This window comes from Oncorhynchus masou, chromosome 26 (assembly GCF_036934945.1).
Source record: "Oncorhynchus masou masou isolate Uvic2021 chromosome 26, UVic_Omas_1.1, whole genome shotgun sequence".
Classification (NCBI taxonomy): domain Eukaryota; kingdom Metazoa; phylum Chordata; class Actinopteri; order Salmoniformes; family Salmonidae; genus Oncorhynchus; species Oncorhynchus masou.
Window position 1 is genome coordinate 23,509,393 of NC_088237.1, and position 25,634 is coordinate 23,535,026.

At 40.3% G+C, this 25,634-nt stretch overlaps 1 protein-coding gene across 1 annotated transcript in view; it reads left to right on the plus strand.

Moving 5' to 3' along the window:
• LOC135515071 (ankyrin repeat and sterile alpha motif domain-containing protein 1B-like) overlaps window positions 1–25,634 on the plus strand; it is a 416,040-nt gene that overhangs the window by 368,402 nt on the left and 22,004 nt on the right. Inside the window, 3 exon segments of the mRNA XM_064938895.1 lie at window positions 17,909–18,016; window positions 19,106–19,306; window positions 25,563–25,604. Of these exon segments, the coding sequence (XP_064794967.1) occupies window positions 17,909–18,016; window positions 19,106–19,306; window positions 25,563–25,604 (351 nt within the window).

Sequence of the window (25,634 nt, forward strand, 5' to 3'; positions counted from 1 at the left end):
GTATAGAGAACACATACTATAGAGAGAACACACACTGTAGAGAGAACACATACTGTAGAGAGAACACATACTGTAGAGAGAACGCATACTGTAGAGAGAACGCATACTGTAGAGAGAACAAATACTGTAGAGAGAACACATACTATAGAGAGAACACATACTGTACATACTGTAGAGAGAACACATACTGTACATACTATAGAGATAACACATACTATAGAAAGAACACGTACTGTAGAGAGATCACATACTATAGAGAGAACACATACTGTAGAGAACACATTCTGTAGAGAGAACACATACTATAGAGAGTACACAAACTGTAGAGAGAACACATACTGTAGAGAGAACACATACTGTATAGAGAACACATACTGTAGAGAGAACACAAACTGTAGAGAGAACACATACTGTAGAGAAAACACATACTGTAGAGAAAACACATACTATAGAGAGAACACATACTGTACATACTGTAGAGAGAACACATACTGTAGAGAGAACACATACTGTAGAGAGAACACATACTGTAGAGAGAACACATACTGTAGAGAGAATACATACTGTAGAGAACACATACTGTACATACTGTAGAGAGAACACATACTGTACATAATGTAGAGAGAACACATACTGTAGAGAGAACACATTCTGTAGAGAGAACACATACTGTACATACTGTAGAGAGAACACATACTGTACATAATGTAGAGAGAATACATACTGTAGAGAGAACACATACTATAGAGAGAACACATACTGTATATACTGTAGAGAGAACACATTCTGTAGAGAGAACACATACTATAGAGATAACACATATTGTACATACTGTAGAGAGAACACATATTGTAGAGAGACACATACTATAGAGAGAACACATACTGTATATACTGTAGAGAGAACACATACAATAGAGAGAACACATTCTGTAGAGAGAACACATACTGTAGAGAGAACACATACTGTAGAGAGAACACATACTATAGAGAGAACACATACTGTAGAGAGAACACATACTATACATACTGTAGCGAGAACACATACTGTAGAGAGAACACATACTATACATACCTTAGAGAGAACACATACTGTAGAGAGAACACATACTGTAGAGAGAACACATACTGTAGAGATAACACATACTGTAGAGAGAGCACATACTGGAGGGAAAACACATACTGTACACACTGTAGAGAGAACACATACTATAGAGAGAACACATACTGTAGAGAGAACGCATACTGTAGAGAGAACACATACTGTAGAGAGAACACATACTGTAGAGAGAACACATACTATAGAGAGAACACATACTGTAGAGAGAACACATACTGTACATACTATAGAGATAACACATACTATAGAGAGAACACATACTGTAGAGAGATCACATACTATAGAGAGAACACATACTTTAGAGAACACATTCTTTAGAGAGAACACATACTATAGAGAGAACACATACTGTAGAGAGAACACATACTGTATAGAGAACACAAACTGTAGAGAGAGCACATACTGTAGAGAGAACACATACTGTAGAGAGAACACATACTGTACACACTGTAGAGAGAACACATAATATAGAGAGAACACACACTGTACATACTGTAGAGAGAACACATACTGTAGAGGGAACTTATACTGTAGAGAGAACACATACTATAGAGAGAACACATACTGTAGAGAGAACACATACTGTAGAGAGAACACATACTGTAGAGAGAACACATACTGTAGAGAGAACACATTATGTAGAGAGAACACGTATTGTAGAGAGAACACATACTATAGAGAGAACACATACTGTAGAGAGAACACATACTGTAGAGAGAACACATTATGTAGAGAGAACACATATTGTAGAGAGAACACATACTATAGAGAGAACACATACTGTAGAGATAACACATACTGTAGAGAGAGCACATACTGGAGGGAAAACACATACTGTACACACTGTAGAGAGAACACATAATATAGAGAGAACACATACTGTACATACTGTATAGAGAACACATACTATAGAGAGAACACATACTGTAGAGAGAACACATACTGTAGAGAGAACACATACTGTAGAGAGAACACATACTATAGAGAGAACACATACTGTAGAGAGAACGCATACTGTAGAGAGAACACATACTGTAGAGAGAACACATACTGTAGAGAGAACACATACTATAGAGAGAACACATACTGTAGAGAGAACACATACTGTACATACTATAGAGATAACACATACTATAGAGAGAACACATACTGTAGAGAGATCACATACTATAGAGAGAACACATACTGTAGAGAACACATTCTTTAGAGAGAACAAATACTATAGAGAGAACACATACTGTAGAGAGAACACATACTGTATAGAGAACACAAACTGTAGAGAGAACACATACTGTAGAGAGAACACATACTGTAGAGAGAACACATACTGTAGAGAGAACACATACTGTACACACTGTAGAGAGAACACATAATATAGAGAGAACACATACTGTACATACTGTAGAGAGAACACATACTGTAGAGGGAACTTATACTGTAGAGAGAACACATACTATAGAGAGAACACATACTGTAGAGAGAACACATACTGTAGAGAGAACACATTATGTAGAGAGAACACATTATGTAGAGAGAACACATACTATAGAGAGAACACATACTGTAGAGAGAACACATACTGTAGAGAGAACACATTATGTAGAGAGAACCCATATTGTAGAGAGAACACATACTATAGAGAGAACACATACTGTAGAGATAACACATACTGTAGAGAGAGCACATACTGGAGGGAAAACACATACTGTACACTCTGTAGAGAGAACACATAATATAGAGAGAACACATACTGTACATACTGTATAGAGAACACATACTATAGAGAGAACACATACTGTAGAGAGAACACATACTGTAGAGAGAACACATACTATAGAGAGAACACATACTGTAGAGAGAACGCATACTGTAGAGAGAACGCATACTGTAGAGAGAACACATACTGTAGAGAGAACACATACTGTAGAGAGAACACATACTGTAGAGAGAACACATACTATAGAGAGAACACATACTGTGCATACTGTAGAGAGAACACATACTGTACATACTATAGAGATAACACATACTATAGAGAGAACACATACTGTAGAGAGATCACATACTATAGAGAGAACACACACTGTAGAGAACACATTCTGTTGAGAGAACACATACTGTAGAGAGAACACATACTGTATAGAGAACACAAACTGTAGAGAGAACACATACTGTAGAGAGAACACATACTGTAGAGAGAACACATACTGTAGAGAGAACACAAACTGTAGAGAGAACACATTATGTAGAGAGAACACATATTGTAGAGAGAACACATACTATAGAGAGAACACATACTGTACATACTGTAGAGAGAACACATACTGTAGAGAGAACACATACTGTAGAGAGAACACATACTGTAGAGAGAATACATACTGTAGAGAGAACACATACTGTACATACTGTAGAGAGAAGACATACTGTACATAATGTAGAGAGAACACATACTATAGAGAGAACACATACGGTATATACTGTAGAGAGAATACATACTGTAGAGAGAACACTTACTATAGAGAAAACACATACTGTATATACTGTAGAGAGAACATATACTATAGAGAGAACACATACTGTAGAGAGAACACATACTATAGAGATAACACATACTGTACATACTGTAGAGAGAACACATACTGTAGAGAGAACACATACTATAGAGAGAACACATACTGTATATACTGTAGAGAGAACACATACAATAGAGAGAACACATTCTGTAGAGAGAACACATACTGTAGAGAGAACACATACTGTAGAGAGAACACATACTGTAGAGAGAACACATACTGTACACACTGTAGAGAGAACACATAATATAGAGAGAACACATACTGTACATACTGTAGAGAGAACACATACTGTAGAGAGAACACATTATGTAGAGAGAACACATATTGTAGAGAGAACACATACTATAGAGAGAACACATACTGTAGAGATAACACATACTGTAGAGAGAGCACATACTGGAGGGAAAACACATACTGTACACACTGTAGAGAGAACACATAACATAGAGAGAGCACATACTGTACATACTGTATAGAGAACACATACTATAGAGAGAACACATACTGTAGAGAGAACACATACTGTAGCGAGAACGCATACTGTAGAGAGAACGCATACTGTAGAGAGAACACATACTGTAGAGAGAACACATACTGTAGAGAGAACACATACTATAGAGAGAACACATACTGTACATACTGTAGAGAGAACACATACTGTACATACTATAGAGATAACACATACTATAGAAAGAACACATACTGTAGAGAGAACACATACTGTAGAGAACACATTCTGTAGAGAGAACACATACTATAGAGAGAACACATACTGTAGAGAGAACACATACTGTATAGAGAACACAAACTGTAGAGAGAACACATACTGTAGAGAGAATACATACTGTATAGAGAACACATACTGTAGAGAGAACACATACTGTAGAGAGAACACATACTGTAGAGAGAACACATACAGTAGAGAGAATACATACTGTAGAGAGAACACATTCTGTAGAGAGAACACAAACTGTAGAGAGAACACATTATGTAGAGAGAACACATATTGTAGAGAGAACACATACTATAGAGAGAACACATACTGTAGAGAAAACACATACTGTAGAGAAAACACATACTATAGAGAGAACACATACTGTACATACTGTAGAGAGAACACATACTGTAGAGAGAACACATACTGTAGAGAGAACACATACTGTAGAGAGAATACATACTGTAGAGAGAACACATACTGTACATACTGTAGAGAGAAGACATACTGTACATAATGTAGAGAGAACACATACTATAGAGAGAACACATACGGTATATACTGTAGAGAGAATACATACTGTAGAGAGAACACTTACTATAGAGAAAACACATACTGTATATACTGTAGAGAGAACATATACTATAGAGAGAACACATACTGTAGAATGAACACATACTATAGAGATAACACATACTGTACATACTGTAGAGAGAACACATACTGTAGAACACATAGAGAACACATACTATAGAGAGAACACATACATACTGTAGAGAGAACACATACAATAGAGAGAACACATTCTGTAGAGAGAACACATACTATAGAGAGAACACATACTGTAGAGAGAACACATACTGTAGAGAGAACACATACTGTAGAGAACACACACTGTAGAGAGAACACATACTATAGAGAGAACACATACTGTACATACTGTAGAGAGAACACATACTGTAGAGAGAACACATAACATAGAGAGAACACATACTGTAGAGAGAACACATACTATAGAGAGAACACATACTGTAGAGATAACACATACTGTAGAGAGAGCACATACTGAGAAAACACATACTGTACACATACTGTAGAGAGAACACATATAACATAGAGAGAGCACATACTGTACATACTGTATAGAGAACACATACTATAGAGAGAACACATACTGTAGAGAGAACACATACTGTAGAGAGAACACATACTGTAGAGAGAACACATACTGTAGAGAGAACACTGTAGAGGAGAACATACTGTATACTGTAGAGAGAACACATACTGTAGAGAGAACACATACTATAGAGAGAACACATACTGTACATACTGTAGAGAGAACACATACTGTACATACTATAGAGATAACACATACTGTAGAAAGAACACATACTATAGAGAGAACACATACTGTAGAGAGAACACATACTGTAGAGAACACATTCTAGAGAACACATTCTGTAGAGAACACATACTGTAGAGAGAACACATACATTCTGTAGAGAGAACACATACATACTGTAGAGAGAACACATACTGTAGAGAGAACACATACTAGAGACAACACATACTATAGAGAGAACACATACTGTATAGAGAGAACACATACTGTAGAGAGAACACATACTGTAGAGAGAACACATACTGTAGAGAGAACATACACATACTGTAGAGAGAACACATACTGAACACATACTATAGAGAGAACACATACTGTAGAGAGAACACATTACTGAGAGAACACATACTGTAGAGAGAACACATACTGTAGAGAGAACACATACTGTAGAGAACACATACTATAGAGAAAAACATACTGTTACTGTAGAGAGAACACATACTGTACAGAGAGAACACATACATATAGAGAGAACACATACTGTAAGAGAGAACATACTGTAGAGAACACATACTGTAGAGAGAGAGAACACATACTGTAGAGAGAACACATACTGTAGTAGAGAACACATACTGTAGAGAGAACACATACTGTAGAGAGAACACATACTATAGAGAGAACACATACTGTAGAGAGAACACATACTGTAGAACACATTCTGAACACATACTGTAGAGAGAACACATATACTGTAGCATACTGTAAGAGAGAACACATACTGTAGAGAGAACACATACTGTAGAGAGAACACATACTATAGAGAGAACACATACTGTAGAGAGAACACATACTGTAGAGAGAACACATAACACATACTGTAGACAAAATGTAGAGAGAACACATACTGTAGAGAGAACACATACTGTAGAGAGAACACATACTATAGAGAGAACATATACTGTAGAGAGAACACATACTGTAGAGAGAACACATACTGTAGAGAGAACACATACTGTAGAGAGAACACATACTGTAGAGAGAACACATACTGTAGAGAGAACACATACTGTAGAGAGAAACACATACTATAGAGAGAACACATACTGTACATACTGTAGAGAGAACACATACTGTATATAATACATACTGTAGAGAGAACATACTATAGTAGAGAGAACACATACTGTATATACTGTAGAGAACACATACTGTAGAGAGAAACATATACTATAGAGAGAACACATACTGTAGAGAGAACACATACTGTAGAGAGAACACATACTGTACATACTGTAGAGAGAACACATACTATAGAGAGAACACATACTGTAGAGAGAAACACACATATACATAATATGAACACATAGAGAGAACACATACTGTAGAGAGAACACATACTGTAGAGAGAACACATACTGTAGAGAGAACACATACTGTAGAGAGAACACATACTGTAGAGAGAACACATATATAGAGAGAACACATACTGTACATACTGTATAGAGAACACATACTATGAACACATACTGTAGAGAGAACACATACTGTAGAGAGAACACATACTGTAGAGAGAACACATACTGTAGAGAGAACACATACTGTAGAGAGAACACATACTGTAGAGAACACATACTGTAGAGAGAACACATACTATAGAGAGAACACAACACATACTGTAGAGAGAACACATACTGTAGAGAGAACACATACTGTAGAGAGAACACATACTGTAGAGAGAACACATACTGTAGAGAGAACACATACTGTAGAGAGAACACATACTGTAGAGAGAACACATACTGTAGAGAGAACACATACTGTAGAGAGAACACATACTGTAGAGAGAACACATACTGTAGAGAGAACACATAGAGAACACATACTGTACATACTGTAGAGAGAACACATACTGTAGAGAGAACACATACTGTAGAGAACACAACTGTAGAGAGAACATACTGTAGAGAAAACACATACTGTAGAGAGAACACATACTGTAGAGAGAACACATACTGTAGAGAGAACACATACTGTAGAGAGAACACATACTGTAGAGAGAACACATACTGTAGAGAGAACACATACTGTAGAGAGAACACATACTGTAGAGAGAACACATACTGTAGAGAGAACACATACTAGAGAGTACATACTGTAGAGAGAACACATACTGTAGAGAGAACACATACTGTGCATACTGTAGAGAGAACACATACTGTACATAGAGAGAACACATACTATAGAAGAGAACACATACTGTAGAGAGAACACACATACTGTAGAGAGAACACATACTGTAGAGAGAACACATACTGTAGAGAGAACACATACTGTAGAGAGAACACATACTGTAGAGAGAACACATACTGTACAAACTGTAGAGAGAACACATACTGTAGAGAGAACACATACTGTAGAGAGAACACATACTGTAGAGAGAACACATACTGTAGAGAGAACACATACTGTAGAGAGAACACATACTAGAGAGTAGACTGAGAGAGAACACATACTGTATAGAGAACACATACTGTAGAGAGAACACATACTGTAGAGAGAACACATACTGTAGAGAGAACACATACTGTAGAGAGAACACATACTGTAGAGAGAACACATACTGTAGAGAGAACACATACTGTAGAGAACACATTATGTAGAGAGAACACATAGTAGAGAGAACACATACTATAGAGAAACACATACTGTAGAGAGAACACATACTGTAGAGAGAACACATACTATAGAGAGAACACATACTGTACATACTGTAGAGAACACATACTGTAGAGAGAACACATACTGTAGAGAGAACACATACTGTAGAGAGAACACATACTGTAGAGAGAACACACTGTACATATGTAGAGAGAAGACATATACTGTAGAGAGAACACATACTATAGAGAGAACACATACTATACTGTAGAAGAACACATACTGAGAGAACACATTACATATAGAGAAACACATACTGTATATACTGTAGAGAGAACATATACTGTATAGAGAGAACACATACTGTAGAGAGAACACATACTATAGAGAGAACACATACTGTACATACTGTAGGAGAACACATACTGTAGAGAGAACACATACTGTAGAGAGAACACATACTAGAGAGAACACATTCTGTAGAGAGAACATAGAGAGAACACATACTGTAGAGAGAGAACATATACATAGAGAGAACACATACTGTAGAGAGAACACATATTGTAGAGAGAACACATACTATAGAGAGAACACATACTGTAGAGAGAACACATACTGTACATACTGTAGGGAGAACACATACTGTAGAGAGAACACATACTGTAGAGAGAACACATACTATAGAGAGAACACATACTGTAGAGAGAACACATACTGTAGAGAGAACACATACTGTAGAGAGAACACATAATATAGAGAGAACACATACTGTACATACTGTATAGAGAACACATACTATAGAGAGAACACATACTGTAGAGAGAACACATACTGTAGAGAGAACACATACTGTAGAGAGAACACATACTGTAGAGAGAACACATACTGTAGAGAGAACACATACTGTAGAGAGAACACATACTATAGAGAGAACACATACTGTGCATACTGTAGAGAGAACACATACTGTACATACTGTATAGAGAACACATACTATAGAGAGAACACATACTGTAGAGAGAACACATACTGTAGAGAGAACATACTGTAGAGAGAACATACTGTAGAGAGAACAAATACTGTAGAGAGAACACATACTGTAGAGAGAACACATACTATAGAGAGAACACATACTGTAGAGAGAACATATACTGTACATACTATAGAGATAACACATACTATAGAGAGAACACATACTGTAGAGAACACATTCTGTAGAGAGAACACATACTATAGAGAGAACACATACTGTATAGAGAACACATACTGTATAGAGAACACAAACTGTAGAGAGAACACATACTGTAGAGAGAACACATACTGTAGAGAGAACACATACTGTAGAGAGAACACAAACTGTAGAGAGAACACATACTGTAGAGAAAACACATACTGTAGAGAAAACACATACTATACATACTGTAGAGAGAACACATACTGTAGAGAGAACACATACTTTAGAGAGAACACATACTGTAGAGAGAACACATTCTGTAGAGAGAACACATACTGTAGAGAGAACACATACTGTAGAGAGAACACATACTGTAGAGAGAACACATACTGTAGAGAGAACACATACTGTAGAGAGAACACATACTGTAGAGAACACATACTATAGAGAGAACACATACTGTGCATACTGTAGAGAGAACACATACTGTACATACTATAGAGATAACACATACTATAGAGAGAACACATACTGTAGAGAGATCACATACTATAGAGAGAACACACACTGTAGAGAACACATTCTGTAGAGAGAACACATACTGTAGAGAGAACACATACTGTATAGACAACACAAACTGTAGAGAGAACACATACTGTAGAGAGAACACATACTGTAGAGAGAACACATACTGTAGAGAGAACACAAACTGTAGAGAGAACACATACTGTAGAGAGAACACATACTGTAGAGAGAACACATACTGTAGAGAGAACACATACTGTAGAGAGAACACATACTGTAGAGAGAACACATACTGTAGAGAGAACACATACTGTAGAGAGAGCACATACTGAGGGAAAACACATACTGTACACACTGTAGAGAGAACACATAACTAGAGAGAGCACACACATACTGTACACATGTAGAGAGAACACATAGAGAGAACACATATAGAGAGAACACATACTGTAGAGAGAACAATAAGAGAGAACACATACTGTAGAGAGAACGCATACTGTAGAGAGAACACATACTGTAGAGAGAACACATACTGTAGAGAACACATACTATAGAGAGAACACATACTGTACATACTGTAGAGAGAACACATACTGTACATACTATAGAGATAACACATACTATAGAAAGAACACATACTGTAGAGAGAACACATACTGTAGAGAGAACACATTCTGTAGAGAGAACACATACTATAGAGAGAACACATACTGTAGAGAGAACACATACTGTATAGAGAACACAAACTGTAGAGAGAACACATACTGTAGAGAGAATACATACTGTATAGAGAACACATACTGTAGAGAGAACACATACTGTAGAGAGAACACATACTGTAGAGAGAACACATACTGTAGAGAGAATACATACTGTAGAGAGAACACATTCTGTAGAGAGAACACAAAATGTAGAGAGAACACATTATGTAGAGAGAACACATATTGTAGAGAGAACACATACTATAGAGAGAACACATACTGTAGAGAAAACACATACTGTAGAGAAAACACATACTATAGAGAGAACACATACTGTACATACTGTAGAGAGAACACATACTGTAGAGAGAACACATACTGTAGAGAGAACACATACTGTAGAGAGAATACATACTGTAGAGAGAACACATACTGTACATACTGTAGAGAGAAGACATACTGTACATAATGTAGAGAGAACACATACTATAGAGAGAACACATACGGTATATACTGTAGAGAGAATACATACTGTAGAGAGAACACTTACTATAGAGAAAACACATACTGTATATACTGTAGAGAGAACATATACTATAGAGAGAACACATACTGTAGAGAGAACACATACTATAGAGATAACACATACTGTACATACTGTAGGGAGAACACATACTGTAGAGAGAACACATACTGTAGAGAGAACACATACTATAGAGAGAACACATACTGTAGAGAGAACACATTATGTAGAGAGAACACATATTGTAGAGAGAACACATAATATAGAGAGAACACATACTGTAGAGAGAACACATACTGTACATACTGTAGGGAGAACACATACTGTAGAGAGAACACATACTGTAGAGAGAACACATACTATAGAGAGAACACATACTGTAGAGAGAACACATTATGTAGAGAGAACACATATTGTAGAGAGAACACATAATATAGAGAGAACACATACTGTACATACTGTATAGAGAACACATACTATAGAGAGAACACATACTGTAGAGAGAACACATACTGTAGAGAGAACGCATACTGTAGAGAGAACGCATACTGTAGAGAGAACACATACTGTAGAGAGAACACATACTGTAGAGAGAACACATACTATAGAGAGAACACATACTGTGCATACTGTAGAGAGAACACATACTGTACATACTGTATAGAGAACACATACTATAGAGAGAACACATACTGTAGAGAGAACACATACTGTAGAGAGAACGCATACTGTAGAGAGAACGCATACTGTAGAGAGAACAAATACTGTAGAGAGAACACATACTGTAGAGAGAACACATACTATAGAGAGAACACATACTGTACATACTGTAGAGAGAACACATACTGTACATACTATAGAGATAACACATACTATAGAAAGAACACATATTGTAGAGAGAACACATACTGTAGAGAACACATTCTGTAGAGAGAACACATACTATAGAGAGAACACATACTGTAGAGAGAACACATACTGTATAGAGAACACAAACTGTAGAGAGAACACATACTGTAGAGAGAACACATACTGTAGAGAGAACACATACTGTAGAGAGAACACATACTGTAGAGAGAACACATACTGTAGAGAGAATACATACTGTAGAGAGAACACATTCTGTAGAGAGAACGCATACTGTAGAGAGAACACATACTGTAGAGAGAACACATACTGTAGAGAGAACACATACTGTAGAGAGAACACATACTGTGCATACTGTAGAGAGAACACATACTGTACATACTATAGAGATAACACATACTATAGAGAGAACACATACTGTAGAGAGATCACATACTATAGAGAGAACACACACTGTAGAGAACACATTCTGTAGAGAGAACACATACTGTAGAGAGAACACATACTGTATAGACAACACAAACTGTAGAGAGAACACATACTGTAGAGAGAACACATACTGTAGAGAGAACACATACTGTAGAGAGAACACATTATGTAGAGAGAACACATATTGTAGAGAGAACACGTACTATAGAGAGAACACATACTGTAGAGAAAACACATACTGTAGAGAAAACACATACTATAGAGAGAACACATACTGTAGAGAGAACACATACTGTAGAGAGAACACATACTGTAGAGAGAATACATACTGTAGAGAGAACACATTCTGTAGAGAGAACACATACTGTACATACTGTAGAGAGAAGACATACTGTACATAATGTAGAGAGAACACATACTATAGAGAGAACACATACTGTATATACTGTAGAGAGAATACATACTGTAGAGAGAACACTTACTATAGAGAAAACACATACTGTATATACTGTAGAGAGAACATATACTATAGAGAGAACACATACTGTAGAGAGAACACATACTATAGAGATAACACATACTGTACATACTGTAGAGAGAACACATACTGTAGAGAGAACACATACTATAGAGAGAACACATACTGTATATACTGTAGAGAGAACACATACAATAGAGAGAACACATTATGTAGAGAGAACACATACTGTAGAGAGAACACATACTGTAGAGAGAACACATACTGTAGAGAGAACACATACTGTACACACTGTAGAGAGAACACATACTGTAGAGAGAACACATACTGTAGAGAGAACACATACTGTAGAGAGAACACATACTGTACACACTGTAGAGAGAACACATAATATAGAGAGAACACATACTTTACATACTGTAGAGAGAACACATACTGTAGAGAGAACTTATACTGTAGAGAGAACACATACTGTAGAGAGAACACATACTGTAGAGAGAACACATTATGTAGAGAGAACACATATTGTAGAGAGAACACATACTATAGAGAGAACACATACTGTAGAGATAACACATACTGTAGAGAGAGCACATACTGGAGGGAAAACACATACTGTACACACTGTAGAGAGAACACATAATATAGAGAGAACACATACTGTACATACTGTATAGAGAACACATACTATAGAGAGAACACATACTGTAGAGAGAACACATACTGTAGAGAGAACACATACTGTAGAGAGAACGCATACTGTAGAGAGAACGCATACTGTAGAGAGAACAAATACTGTAGAGAGAACACATACTGTAGAGAGAACACATACTATAGAGAGAACACATACTGTACATACTGTAGAGAGAACACATACTGTACATACTATAGAGATAACACATACTATAGAAAGAACACATACTGTAGAGAGAACACATACTGTAGAGAACACATTCTGTAGAGAGAACACATACTATAGAGAGAACACATACTGTAGAGAGAACACATACTGTATAGAGAACACAAACTGTAGAGAGAACACATACTGTAGAGAGAACACATACTGTATAGAGAACACATACTGTAGAGAGAACACAAACTGTAGAGAGAACACATACTGTAGAGAAAACACATACTGTAGAGAAAACACATACTATAGAGAGAACACATACTGTACATACTGTAGAGAGAACACATACTGTAGAGAGAACACATACTGTAGAGAGAACACATACTGTAGAGAGAATACATACTGTAGAGAGAACACATTCTGTAGAGAGAACACATACTGTACATACTGTAGAGAGAACACATACTGTACATAATGTAGAGAGAACACATACTGTAGAGAGAACACATTCTGTAGAGAGAACACATACTGTACATCCTGTAGAGAGAACACATACTGTACATAATGTAGAGAGAATACATACTGTAGAGAGAACACATACTATAGAGAGAACACATACTGTATATACTGTAGAGAGAATACATACTGTAGAGAGAACACATACTATAGAGAGAACACATACTGTATATACTGTAGAGAGAACACATACAATAGAGAGAACACATTCTGTAGAGAGAACACATACTGTAGAGACAACACATACTATAGAGAGAACACATACTGTAGCGAGAACACATACTGTAGAGAGAACACATTCTGTAGAGAGAACACATACTATAGAGAGAACACATACTGTAGAGAGAACACATACTGTACATACTGTAGGGAGAACACATACTGTAGAGAGAACACATACTGTAGAGAGAACACATACTGTACATACTGTAGAGAGAACGCATACTGTAGAGAGAACACATACTGTACATACTGTAGAGAGAACACATACTGTACACACTGTAGAGAGAACACTTACTGTAGAGAGAACACATACAGTACACACTGTATAGAGAACACATACTGTAGAGAGAACGCATACTGTACATACTGTAGAGAGAATGCATACTGTAGAGAGAACACATACTGTACATACTGTAGTGAGAAAACACATACTGTATATACTGTAGAGAGAACACATACTGTACATACTGTAGAGAGAACAAACGTGCTGTAGAGAGAACACACATACTGTAGAGAGAACACACGTACTGTAGAGAGAACACACACATACTGTAGAGTGACTGTAGAGAGAGCACATACGTACTGTAGAGAGAACACACACATACTGTAGAGAGAACACATACTGTACATACTGTAGAGAGAACACATACTGTACACACTGTAGAGATAACACATACAGTAGAGAGAACACATACTGTACATACTGTAGAGAGAACGCATACTGTAGAGAACACATACTGTACATACTGTAGAGAGAACACATACTGTACATACTGTAGTGAGAAAACACATACTGTATATACTGTAGAGAGAACACATACTGTACATACTGTAGAGAGAACAAACATGCTGGAGAGAGAACACACGTACTGTAGAAAGAACACTTACTGTAGAGAGAACACATAATGTACATACTGTAGAGAGAACACATACTGTACATACTGTAGAGAGAACACATACTGTACATACTGTAGAGAGAACAAACGTGCTGGAGAGAGAACACATGTACTGTAGAGAGAACACTTACTGTAGAGAGAACACATAAGGTACACACTGTAGAGAGAACACATACAGTAGATAGAACACATACTGTACATACTGTAGAGAGAACGCATACTGTAGAGAACATACTGTACATACTGTAGAGAGAACACACACGTACTGTAGAGAGAACACACACGTACTGACGAGAGAACACACACATACTGTAGAGTGAACACACACATACTGTAGAGAGAACACACACGTACTGTAGAGAGAACACACCCGTACTGTAGAGAGAACACACACGTACTGTAGAGAGAACACACACATACTGTAGAGAGAACACACACATACTGTAGAGAGAACACACACATACTGTAGAGAGAACACACCGTACTGTAGAGAGAACACACACGCACTGTAGTGAGAACACACCCGTACTGTAGAGAGAACACACCCGTACTGTAGAGAGAACACACACATACTGTACATACTGTAGAGAGAACACATACTGTACATACTGAGAGAACACGCATAAGTTTTGGTCAAACAAAGAACAGTGTGTGTGTGTGTGTGTGGTGAGGTGAGGAGAAAGATGGAGAATGGAATGGCTAATAATTGGATCTGCTTACGTGTGTTTGTGTAACAGGCAGAGAGAGAGAGAGCGATAGCCTCACAAAATATGCCAATGAAATCTCCAACCATCAAAACCCAGAATGACATATAAACGCACGTCTTTTATCATGGTAATTTTGGCAATTAGAATCATTTATTTCTGGAAGAGAGAGCAGTGTTAGACGATGATCAAACCGTTCCCTTATATTTTGAATTGTCTGAATGTTTAGAGCCTGTTTGTTTAGCCGAACACTCCTCTATTTAAAAAAGCCCATTGATTATTTCATAGTGTGGCGTTAACCTTTAAATATGGTGATTTTCATGTGGCCCGGTGGCCATAATGATGGAATATAGTATCTATTCAATCAGAGCCACAATCTGTGTTTCCTGTCTTGGAAAATACATGTTCTTCTTGTTTCTAGATTGGGAACTTAATAATTAGAGTTTATTTAGATTTCTCTTTTGGTTGCTCTTAAGTGTGTGTGGTAACAGGTGCAAGCCAGTAATTGGTGAGTGAGGGCTGGAGAGGAAGGAATCAATAACGTGTGTGTGTGTGTGTGCGCGTGTGCGTGTGCGTGAGCAAGCGAGCGAGCGTGTTTGTGTGTGCGTGTGTGTGTTAGGTAGTGGAGGTAGCGTAGGGAGACTCATTAGGCTCACTGCTAGGTCTCAGACTCACTATAATTACCAACTCTCTAGCTGGAACACACACCTACATCCTCCCTCCTCTGTCCTCTTATCCACACACACATCCTTCATTTATGCACATCACACCCGCACCCGCACTTACATCCACTGCCTTTTGGGAGAAGAGCTTACTGCCAAGACATTGTATGAGCCACACTCACACCCAAATCTAGTGTGTTGGAACCAGTCTTTTGGCAGCCCTTTAAACCCCTGCAGAATGTGCCAGGAAGGACAAATCAAACTAAAAAGTGTGTGTGTGTGTGTTTCACTGCAAACTTAATTACCTTGTAACGGTGGACCAGGCTGGTGCCTTTATGTGATAATAATTCTAGTAATGATGTTACATATGGTCTGCTCTGTGTTTTTAACATTATGACTCATTGTGCCTTCTTTGAAAGCCCGGTTATTTCAATATATTAATGTTTAATAGAAACACTCATATGTTTTGCTGATTACAACCAGTGGAGGCTGGTGGGAGGAGCTATAGGAGGACGGGCTCATTGTAGTGGTTGGAATGAAATCAATGGAACAGTATCAAACACATCAAATGTATAGAAACCTCATGTTTGACCCCGTTCCATTTATTCCATTCCAGCCATTACGATGAGCCCGTCCTCCTATAGCTCCTCCCACCAGCCTCCTCTGATTACAACATCTGTGTTTACCTCAGGCAGTCACATATGATGTCACCATATCATCATTGTTATAAATGTGATGTTGTCAGTTTATTATCGTGGCCTTTGTATTATTCCAGATTGCCTCACTACCAATAGAGGTAGGATTTGAATCCAACATTCCCATAACTGGGTTTTACTTCAGTGGAGGCTTATTACATGCTTAGTCCACATTGATTCCATGTTAAATACATGTTGATCGTTGTGTTGAAACAGTTGTGTTGATAGGTTGTTGACCTGTGTCTCTCTTCCTCCCTAGGTGTTGAAGGTCAGTCTGATAGGACACAGGAAGAGAATCCTGGCCTCGCTGGGAGACAGGCTTCACCAAGACCCTCCACAGAAACCCCCACGGGCCATCTCCCTACGGGTCAGTGTGTGTGTGCTCTCTCTCTCCCCTCCCAGATGGTAGTAGTCCTAGAGACTGCAGAGAGGTTCAGTGAGCTTAGGGGAAATATCTCCACTGCGGTTGTTAGCCTTCACAAGTCTCCTGGGAGACACAAAATGGATGCCGCCAGGACCACAATAGCACCGTAGTTTCCCCTCTCCCTGCCGGTCCTGGATACTAATTACAAGATGCTGGATTCCATTCCCCAGTGCGTATGGGTCTAATGTTAATCTAACAAAGGCCTGGGAAATGCTTCACCTCCTGGGACTCAATTTGATCCGGCAGCCAGGATGTGGCTGCTGCTCTGCAGCCTCTCAAGGCCCAGACCTCTGCTTTCATTCCATTTAACAAATCGGTCCAGACAGAGGGGCTGGGCGGTCTCCACTGCAAATCTAGTCTGCTGTCCAGAGCCAGGCTAGCAAACAGAGAGGAGGCTGAAGGTTTTTTCAGCATAGCATATTGCCATGTTCCAAAAGCATTCCACTAGACACCACTTAGAATGCATGCTCAACACAGTAGCTTCATTTTAAGAGGTATGCTTGTGAAAATAATAAGATAAAGAGGTAAGCAAGGCAATCTCTATGTAGTGGAATCATTATACTATTATTGTCTTGCCCTAATTCCCCCCCCCCCTCCTTTGAGGCATGCCTACATTGCAAATAGCTAGTAGTGGCAGTCTTGACATTTGACCTCTCATTTTCTAGATACAGCCTATCATGGAGTCTCAAAAGCATCACATGGCACACTTCACCAGCATTTAATAACCTCTCCCCTCTGTTCATCCAACCTCCCAGGAGCCCGGTGGCTGCAACATCACATGGCACACTTCACCAGCATTTAATAACCTCTCCCCTCTGCATTTAATAACCTTCACCAGCATTTAATCTCCCTCTGTTCATCCAACCTCCCAGGAGCCCGGTGGCTGCAACATCACATGGCACACTTCACCAGCATTTAATAACCTCTCCCCTCTGTTCATCCAACCTCCCAGGAGCCCGGTGGCTGCAACATCACATGGCACACTTCACCAGCATTTAATAACCTCTCCCCTCTGTTCATCCAACCTCCCAGGAGCCCGGTGGCTGCAACACCCCTCCCCAGATCCTTCCGGGCCAGGCTGCGTACACCACGGCGGGTGTCCCAGGGGGCTCGTTGGACGTGCAGCACCTCATCATGCAGGCGGACGCACGGCGCCGCCAGCGCTCCAACGACAACTACTTAGAGGAGATGCCTCGCTCCAAACTGGAGCGGCAGATGGCCCAAGTCAGCATGGTGAGAGGGGGGGAAGAAAGGAAGGGAAGAATGAGAGAGGAAAAGACAGCAGCCTCTCACAATTATTTTCCTGTGTGTCCCTATTTGACCTCTCTACCAAACTACGAAAGCGTGATGATTAATACAGTATGATATGACATATCATTCATCCTCCCGGATGGTCAGGGGGCAGAACGCTGTTATCAATCATTTGTACACTGCAAATTGACCGCAAGAATCCCAAACAGATATAGTATTAGATAGAAATAGTATAATTTCAAACCTTGATTACTTTGGGATAAGATCACATATGCCTTTATTTATACTTGGAAACTACTGTACTTGGGAACAACTGAAAATCACTTTGAGCTCATTTATTTTATGTCCAACGACAAATATTTTTTTAAATACATATATATACAGTCGTGGCCAAAAGTTTTGAGGATGACACAAATATACATTTTCACAAAGTCTGCTGCCTCAATTGTTTTTTGATATTTTTGTCAGATGTTACTATGGAATACTGAAGTATAATTACAAGCATTTCATAAGTGTCAAAGGCTTTTATTGAAAATTACAAGTTGATGTAAAGAGTCAATATTTGCAGTGTTGACCCTTCTTTTTCAAGACCTCTGCAATCTGCCCTGACATGCTGTCAATTAACTTCTGGGCTACATCTTGACTGATGGCAGCCCATTCTTGCATAATCAATGCTTGGAGTTTGTCCGAATTTGTGGGTTTTTGTTTGTCCACCTGCCTCTTGAAGATTGACCATTAGTTCTCAATGGGATTAAGGTCTGGGGAGTTTCCTGGCCATGAACCCAAAATATTGATGTTTTGTTCCCAGAGCCAGGCAAGGTGCTTCATCATGCTGGAAAAGGCATTGTTTGTCACCAAACTGTTCCTGGATGGTTGGGAGAAGTTGCTCTCGGGATGTGTTGGTACCATTCTTTATTCATGGCTGTGTTCTTAGGCAAAATTGTGAGTGAGCCCACTCCCTTGGCTGAGAAGCAACCCCACACATGAATGGTCTCAGGATGCTTTACTGTTGGCATGACACAGGACTGATGGTAGCGCTCACCTTGTCTTCTCTGGACAAGCTTTTATCCGGATGCCCCAAACAATCGGAAAGGCGATTCATCAGAGAAAATGACTTTACCCCAGTCCTCATCAGTCCAATCCCTGTACCTTTTGCAGAATATCAGTTTGTCCCTGATGTTGTCCTGGAGAGAAGTGGCTTTTTTGCTGCCCTTCTTGACACCAGGCCATCATCAAGTCTTCGTCTCACTGTGCGTGCAGATGCACTCACACCTGCTTGCTGCCATTCCTGAGCAAGCTCTGTACTGGCCGATCCCGCAGCTGAGACGGTCCTGGCGCTTGCTGGACTTTCTTGGGCGCCCTGAAGCCTTCTTCACAACAATTGAACTGCTCTCCTTGAAGTTCTTGATGATCCAATAAATGGTTGATTTAGGTGCAATCTTACTGGCTGTGCCTGTGAAGCCCTTTTTGTGAAAAGCAATGATGACGCACACGTTTCCTTACAGGTAACCATGGTTGACAGAGGAAGAACAATGTTTCCAAGCACCACCCTCCTTTTGAAGCCTCCAGTCTGTTATTCGAACTCAATCAGCATGACAAAGTGATCTCCAGCCTTGTCCTCGTCAACACTCACACCTGTGTTAATGGGAGAATCACTGACATGATGTCAGCTGGTCCTTTTGTGGCAGGGCTGAAATGCAGTGGAAATGGTTTTTGGGGATTCAGTTCATTTGCATGGCAAAGAGGTACTTTAAAAGTAATTGCAGTTCATCTGATTACTCTTCATAACATTCTGGAGTATATGCAAATTGCCATCATACAAACTGAGGCAGCAAACTTTGTGAAAATTAATATTTGTGTCCTTCTCAAAACTTTTGCCCACGACTGTATATTTGGCCCTTGGATTGCCTATTGGGGAATCCTGCCCCGTACTGTACCATAACTGCTCTACCAACCTGTATTAGCATGCTATTTAACTTATATACATTGCATTCCCAAAAGTATTCAGACCCCTTTGCTTTTTCCACATATTGTTATGCTACAGCCTTATTCTAAAATCTATTAAATAGCAATTTTTCCCCATCACTTTACACACAATACCCCATAATGACAAAGCGAAAACAGGTTTTTAGAAATGTTTGATCATTTATAAAAAGCAGAAATACCTTATTTACATAAGTATTCAGACCCTTTGCAATGAGATTCGAAATTGAGCTCCGGTGCGTCCTGTTTCCATTTACCATCCTTGAGATGTTTCTACAACTGATTGGAGTCCACCTGTGGTAAATTAAGTTGATTGGACATGATTTGGAAAGCCACACATCTGTCTATATAAGGTCCCACAGTGCATGTCACAGCAAAAATCAAGCCATGATGTCGAAGGAATAGTCCGTAGAGCTCCGAGACAGGATTGTGTCGAGGCACAGATCTGGGGAAGGGTAGCAAATGAATTCTGCAGCATTGAAGATCCGCAAGAACACAGTGGCCTCCATCATTCTTAAATGGAAAAAAATTAGGAACCACCAAGACTCTTCCTAGTGCTGGCCGCCTGGCCAAGCTGAGCAATCAGGAGAGAAGGGCCTTAGTTAGGGAGGTGACCAAGAACATGATGGTCACTCCGACTGAGCTCCAGAGTTCCTCTGTGAAGATGGGAGAACCTTCCAGAAGGACAACCATCTATGGAGCACACCACCAATCAGACCTTTATGATAGAGTGGCCAGATGGAAGCCACTCCTCAGCACATGACAGCCCACTTGGAGTTTGCCAAAAGTGATGGCAGCATCATGCTGTGGGGATGTTTTTCAGAGGCAGGGACTGGGAGACTAGTCAGGATCGAGTCAAAGATGAACGGAGCAAAGTACAGAGAGATCCTTGATGAAAACCTGCACCAGAGCGCTCAGGACCTCAGACTGGAGTGAAGGTTTGGCTTTGGGACAAGTCTCTGAATGTCCTTGATTGGCCCAGCCAGAGCCCGGACTTGAACCCTTCGAATATCTCTGGAGTGACCTGACAATAGCTGTGAAGCGTCGCTCCCCATCCAACCTGACAGATCTTGAGAGGATCTGCAGAGAAGAATGGGAGAAACTCCCCAAATACAGGTGTGCCAAGCTTGTAGCGTCAAACCCAAGAAGACTCGAGCTGTAATCACTGCCAAAGGTGCTTCAACAAAATACTGAGTAAGGGGTCGGAAATACTTATGTAAATGTTTTTGTCTTTAATACATGTGCAAACATATCTAAAAACCTGTTTTTGCTTTGTCATTATGGGGAATTGTGTGTAGATTGATTTTGGAAAAAAAATCTATAATAACTTTTGAATAAGGCTGTAACGTAACGAAATGTGGAAAGTCAAGGGGTCTGAATACTTTCCGAATGCATTGAATATTTGCATGCATGGTACAGTATGGTAACCTCTCTACCAAAATCCATGATCCTCCTATTGAACCTCTCCACCAGCCTATGAAAGCACGGTCGGCGAGTCAGAGGCATCTGGGAGAGCAGCTTCTCTTAAGCGTTCCTTTGATCTACCCCGATTAGGGTCCATCCGGAGTGTGTGAGAGTGTGTGTGATTCACAGAGCTTGTCGCACCAGACACACACTTATGTTTCTACACAACTGACTCTTTGAAGTGCGTTTGTGTCACGACTCATTACAACATGGGCCTCTTTAGAGCAGCACTCAGGTGACTGCAGTGAGTCAACAAGGTTGTGTAGAGGGGATCATCATTTAGACTTCTGTATTCCGCTCACTCTCATATACTTTCCACTCTTTCCTTTATCTCTCCCTTTTACCCCCTTTTCCCTCCACATTGCCTCTGACTGCCCATTACTACTGAGGCAGTCAGAGATCATGCCCTACTCCCTCCCCATTACTACTGAGGCAGTCAGAGATCATGCCCTACTCCCTCCCCATTACTACTGAGGCAGTCAGAGATCATGCCCTACTCCCTCCCCATTACAACTGAGGCAGTCAGAGATCATGCCCTACTCCCTCCCCATTACTACTGAGGCAGTCAGAGATCATGCCCTACTCCCTCCCCATTACTACTGAGGCAGTCAGAGATCATGCCCTACTCCCTCCCCATTACACTGAGGCAGTCAGAGATCATGCCCTCCCTCCCCATTACTACTGAGGCAGTCAGAGATCATGCCCTACTCCCTCCCCATTACTACTGAGGCAGTCAGAGATCATGCCCTACTCCCTCCCCATTACAACTGAGGCAGTCAGAGATCATGCCCTACTCCCTCCCCATTACTACTGAGGCAGTCAGAGATCATGCCCTACTCCCTCCCCATTACTACTGAGGCAGTCAGAGATCATGCCCTACTCCCTCCCCATTACTACTGAGGCAGTCAGAGATCATGCCCTACTCCCTCCCCATTACTACTGAGGCAGTCAGAGATCATGCCCTACTCCCTCCCCATTACTACTGAGGCAGTCAGAGATCATGCCCTACTCCCTCCCCATTACTACTGAGGCAGTCAGAGATCATGCCCTACTCCCTCCCCATTACTACTGAGGCAGTCAGAGATCATGCCCTACTCCCTCCCCATTACTACTGAGGCAGTCAGAGATCATGCCCTACTCCCTCCCCATTACAGAGACTGAGGCAGTCAGAGATCATGCCCTACTCCCTCCCCATTACTACTCAGAGGCCCTACTCCCTCCCCATTACAACAGTCAGAGATCATGCCCTACTCCCTCCCCATTACTACTGAGGCAGTCAGAGATCATGCCCTACTCCCTCCCCATTACAACTGAGGCAGTCAGAGATCATGCCCTACTCCCTCCCCATTACAACTGAGGCAGGCCCTACTCCTCCCCATTACTACTGAGGCAGTCAGAGAGTCACTGAGGCAGTCAGAGATCATGCCCTACTCCCCCCCATTACTACTGAGGCAGTCAGAGATCATGCCCTACTCCCTCCCCATTACAACTGAGGCAGTCCATTACATTACAACTGAGGCAGTCAGAGATGATGCCCTACTCCCCCCATTACTACTGAGGCAGTCAAAGAACTCCCTCCATTACTACTGAGGCAGTCAGAGATGATGCACTACTCCCCCCATTACTACTGAGGCAGTCAGAGATCATGTCCTGCTCCCTCCCCATTGCTACTGAGGCAGTCAGAGATCATGCCCTACTCCCTCCCCATTACAACTGAGGCAGTCAGAGATGATGCCCTACTCCCCCCATTACTACTGAGGCAGTCAAAGAACTCCCTCCATTACTACTGAGGCAGTCAGAGATGATGCCCTACTCCCCCCATTGCTACTGAGGCAGTCAAAGAACTCCCTCCATTACTACTGAGGCAGTCAGAGATGATGCACTACTCCCCCCATTGCTACTGAGGCAGACAGAGATCATGTCCTGCTCCCTCCCCATTGCTACTGAGGCAGACAGAGATCATGTCCTGCTCCCTCCCCATTGCTACTGAGGCAGTCAGAGATCATGCCCTACTCCCCCCACTGCTACTGAGGCAGTCAGACGTGGCCCTACTCCCTCCATTGCTACTGAGGCAGTCAGAGATCATGCCCTACTCCCTCCATTGCTACTGAGGCAGTCAGAGATCATGCCCTGGGCCCCATTACAGGGATAATGAGGTTCTCTCTCTTTCTCTGTGCTCTTTCTGGTCTTTATATAATTGTGTTTTGCAATTTGTGTCTCTATCTTCGTCTCTCCCCATCTCTCTTTCTCCCCCCTCCTTTCTCTCTGTCATTTAGATCAGTTAGAGTAGCCCAGTGTCTTGGAGTAGATTACCTGTTCTGATCCTCCTCTAGGGCTCACCCTGCAGCTATTTACCCCGATGTCATTATCCCTGATTACCTCACCTCCAGAGTATCTCATTAAGACGCAGATGGATGTGACACACAAACAAACAAGCACTCCCGTATAGTAGTGTATCAGCACCTGTCATGGGACTTTGATTATGAAACTGTGTCGGGAGGATTTCCTCACACTCCAGCCTTGTTGTGAACATTGCCTGTGTGATTATCGTCTGCTTGATTATTATAAACCATAGAGTTGGATAGAGGCCACGTCTTTGCATATTTGCCATTATGGTTTCTATGACAGCATGGGCAGTGTCATTGAGGGCTATCTCCATTGATGAAAGTCCTCAATGAAACTGCCCATGCTAAAACAGGCTTTGTGGCAAGTGCACCCTCTATCCAGCTCTATGTTATCAACCAACTTCTTGTTGTCCTGATCCTGGATCTTATTTCTATTTATTTATCAGTCTCATGATGTTGGAGAAAGACCTTCTGCAAGAAATGATACTGTAAGTTGTCTGTGATGCTAGTGTGCATCA